Source organism: Panicum virgatum, chromosome 4N, assembly GCF_016808335.1.
Source record: "Panicum virgatum strain AP13 chromosome 4N, P.virgatum_v5, whole genome shotgun sequence".
Lineage (NCBI taxonomy): Eukaryota > Viridiplantae > Streptophyta > Magnoliopsida > Poales > Poaceae > Panicum > Panicum virgatum.
The window spans coordinates 37,213,359-37,217,275 of NC_053148.1; the positions used below are offsets into that span (position 1 = coordinate 37,213,359).

General features: G+C 48.8%; 1 protein-coding gene across 2 annotated transcripts; it reads left to right on the forward strand.

The window, feature by feature from the left end:
* Positions 1-393: 393 nt before the first annotated feature.
* Positions 394-2,826, forward strand: LOC120670893. Of its 2 annotated transcripts, XM_039951072.1 has the most exons (3): positions 409-558; positions 947-1,527; positions 2,161-2,826. In XM_039951072.1, the coding sequence occupies exon 3, from the start codon at positions 2,199-2,201 to the stop codon at positions 2,673-2,675; it is 477 nt and encodes a 158-aa protein (XP_039807006.1). In that variant the 5' UTR covers positions 409-558; positions 947-1,527; positions 2,161-2,198; the 3' UTR covers positions 2,676-2,826. The 2 variants fall into 2 exon arrangements, with proteins under 2 accessions (XP_039807005.1, XP_039807006.1); XM_039951071.1 differs by lacking the exon at positions 947-1,527 and having other exon boundaries at positions 394-558.
* The last annotated feature ends 1,091 nt before the right edge of the window (positions 2,827-3,917 follow it).

The window sequence follows — 3,917 nt, forward strand, 5'->3', positions numbered from 1 at the left end:
CGGATTGAGACATATGAATCATGAAATATAATGGAGCCGGCCTTTTAAATGCAACACATGGCAGCCTGCAGCCTCTGATATAAGATGCTAGTTGTGGAGCGCACTTCTCTTCTTCAGATTTGGAATATGTAAAATTTGAGTGCATTAAATGACTGGGCACTAGGGCAGTTATATAAACATCAGCATTATCTTAGGGTGAGGACGATGTCAGGAGGCGAACCCACGATGTATTGCTTCTTTAGTTACGAGAGAGCCATCACGCTACGCGGTCGTCTCGTTTGCTAGCACATCCCTGTTGCAATACTGAAAACGAGGTTGATGGGTCTCGTCACCGCCCGGTGTCTGGCTGTAGCTGCGAAGTTCCAGGTCATAAAATGGAACCATCCTTACCCTTTAAAAAAAAAAAGTTGAAGCAGTTACTGGTGGATAGAGACCAAACGGCTAGGTCTAACGCCGTTCCTCTCTTGGTTGTCTATAAGAGAGCAAACTTGTAAGAATCCGAAGCGCACCCTCAGGCTGCATCGAGGAAGCCTTCTTCAAGATTTAGTGGAACAGTAGGTATGTTTCTTTCGTATATTTATATATCTTCGTCCTTCTCCAGTGTCGACGATGACGCATGCTTTTCGGCTCTCTAATCTACTCACGATCTACTTTAGTTCTTGTTTGTTTCTCTAAGTTATGCTGTTCCATTTCTTCTCTACTCTCTCTACCTTAAATTTCTAGTACCACATCCGAGCCATAGCCGGCTCCGTTTGTGCATCTAATGGTAAATGGTGTAGGAAATTGTACGGTGATATATAGAACATCTGGGTTTCGATATGGGTGCTGAATATAGGAGATATGTTCAAAGACATCTGAAATTAGCTTGGTATAATAGTATCATATTATCATGTCATATCCATGGAGGGTCCATGAGTGTAAGCGAGGACCTTCTTCTCTGAGGCAGAGCTCGTGTGAGGTACCGAGAGAAGCTTTTGGTATGGAGTTCTAGTTGCAGGATTCAAAAAGCTTTTGGTGTCTGAAAGAAAGTTCAGTTAAGCTCACGATTGAAGCCAAGCGCCAGCGGAACCGCGTCGCAATTGCTTCCTGCGGTTCGGCCCCGACCACCGCCTCCACGACGGCGAACAGGTAGCACATCCCTGCAGCAATCCTGCTGAAGAGCACAGCCCGACCAACTATAGCAATGGCGGCATGGCGCCCTTGTGCTCGTACACATGGCCGGATCGGAGGGAAGTAATTCGAGTTCATTCAGATCAGGCGAGGCAGAGGCCAATCGCGGGATTTGCATGCTCAAAAGGCAACCAAACAGACAACCGACGGACGAGTGAAGGAGCGAGTGTTCAGCAATAGCAGCAAAGTTAATCGCCTTCTGCCAACGACGACCTCCCGCTGCCGGCGACCTCAAACGGGCTCAAACAGGCAGCTCAACGGCCCTAACTCCTAGGGGGGAAGGTACTCTTGGTGTGAAAGGCAGAGCCGAGCTCCCAACAATAATTTTGTACACGAGTTCGGTTGAAGCGCGGCTTGGTATAGTACTCGCTCCATTCCGAATTATTAGTAGATTGTTTCGACTTTTTTAAATATAATAATATATCTGTACGTATATTTATTTAGGTGCGTAGTAAATATATATCAATTAAGTTAAAAAGATCTATAATTTGGAACAAGAGGTAGTACAATTTTAGCTGGGAAATATTAGGATTAGCCCGTACTGTTCACGGCTCGAGCTCGTGAGGCCCAAGGCTCAACCGACATCGGATTCACTAGCTCGCGGGCTCACACGCCAAAACAAGAGCTCATGGTCATGGGGCCAAGGCCATCGATCAGCCTCCGCCGCCGTCACCGTGGCCGTGTCGAGGTGGATAGCGCCACCATCCTTAACCTGCAGTGGCGTTAAACGGGCAGGCTGAAACGGTAGCAACCATAGGGCTTATCTTGTTGTTGTTCGCCAATTTTCTGCCTGTAACCCGTGTTACATTTCTGTAGTCTTGAGTGCATCTGACCTCTTCAAACGACTTAGTAGGGATTGTATACAGTCCAGTTGCAGAAGTTCATGGCAACGTCATTTCTGATTTTGTCAATCACTACCATGCATGTTCCTCTGTGTGCCGCCACTGAACACATGAACGCGGTTGTTTGACATGTGAGGTCGCATTGCAGATCTTGTCTGGCATTCTGGCGCTGTTGTTGGCACGGTTATGTCTTCGGTCTCCCCAAAAAAGACGCCACTTTTGGACAAGGAGGAATCGAGGAACCGAGGCATGAACCAAGGCCTCGAAGACAGCGGTGGCGGCGGGTTCTCATGGCTGACGGCGTTGGGTTTCGCGTTCCTGACGTTCAACTCGGGCATGGCGATATACCGGTCGGACGGCGACCGCGGCGCTGTGGCGTTCGTGGTGGCGTCGTACCTGGACCTGGTGCTGCTCTTCGCGTGCCTCCGCATCTTCGAGAGGACGCCGCGGGAGTCGCCTCGCCGGGGTGTGCTCAAGGCCTGCGTGTGGGGGCTCACCACGCTGCTCACCGTCATGTTCTCGCACAAGGTCGCCGCCATCATGCCGCCGCTGGTGGCGCTCGTGGTCTGGGCCATGGCCTTCGCCACCATCGGCGGAGGCTTCTACGCCTTCTTCATCCACCTGGACAAGACCGCCCAGCTGGAGGAGGCGGGGAACCTGTGAATGTTGCCGCCGTGCACGGTGGCGCCTGCTTACAGGCCGTTGGGAAATGCTGTAAGAATAAGTGTAGTGTGCGTAGTACTGCCTCTATGTTTTTTGTAACCGTTTCTACTACCTATGATATCGATGCCAAATTTCTTTCTGCCTGCAACAACTCGATATTCTCTCGGTTCTCCGCATGTCTCTACCAGCCTACCGTGAACTAGGTCCGAAGAGACCCGGCCGCCATACGGATCTGGGTGTTTGCTGACACGATCAAATGCCATGACCATAGAGGGTTGGCGTGAGGTAACGTCACGCCACCATGCGCCATTCCTTGCACTCGTACGTCGTCGATGTAGACAACATAGGGCGTTGATGGCTTCAGCTTGGAAGGAGATAGAGCAACGGTAGAACGAAGAAAGAAGAAAGCTGCCGATAGTACCTTGACTATAGCCAGGAGCTAGTAGTGATCTCGTCAGAGACCACGCGTGCTGAGATGAGAACTGTCATTTCTGACCAAACTTATTTTTCTCATCCTTGGAGCCGATCACTACTACAAAAAGCATTTGTAGGGGCGGGTAAAAATGTATTTTTAGGAGCAGATAGTGCACCCGTTGCTAGTTTTCGCTGCTAAAAATAGCTATTTGCAGGGAATGCATCTGTAGGGGCGGGCCACCCCCAGCCGCCCCTACAAATGGATTTGTAGGGGCGGCGGGGGAGGGGGGGGGGTGAGCCGCCCATACAAAGGCATTTCTAGGGGCAGGTGAGTGGGTGACCCGCCCCTGGAAATGAGCTCCCGCCCACCAATAAAATTCACCGATTTGAATTTGAAAGTATTAATTATGTTTCCCGCTACCGATTTGAATTTAAAAATTTTAATTATGTTTTCTGCTATTTTTTGCGATTTGCATTCCCGCCAATTTTGATCTCTCAATCTAGTTCGAGATCGAGATGTGGAATATGTTCAGTAACTAAAAATATTTATGCATACAAAATTAAATTATATGAAAATCAAACATCATTAGAGTACATCATTAAAATGCACATTGTGTTTCCTCTATTCCTCCCTAGGAAAGCTACTAGAGGCGTCACGGTACCCTTGATTGTGCCACTCACGAAGTCCAATGTATTTATTTTCCGTTGCCAAATCTTGTGCTTCGTGAAAATATTTACCCCTCATGTTGACCACTTCATGCATAATGAAACGGCACAAATCGTTGACTACATCTAGAAGTTGTTTCTCATGGAGCCGGCCACCGTGTT

Excerpts from the sequence above, each read along its gene's own strand:
- LOC120670893 (XM_039951071.1), top strand. The coding sequence starts at position 2,199 with ATGTCTTCGGTCTCCCCAAAAAAGACGCCACTTTTGGACAAGGAGGAA.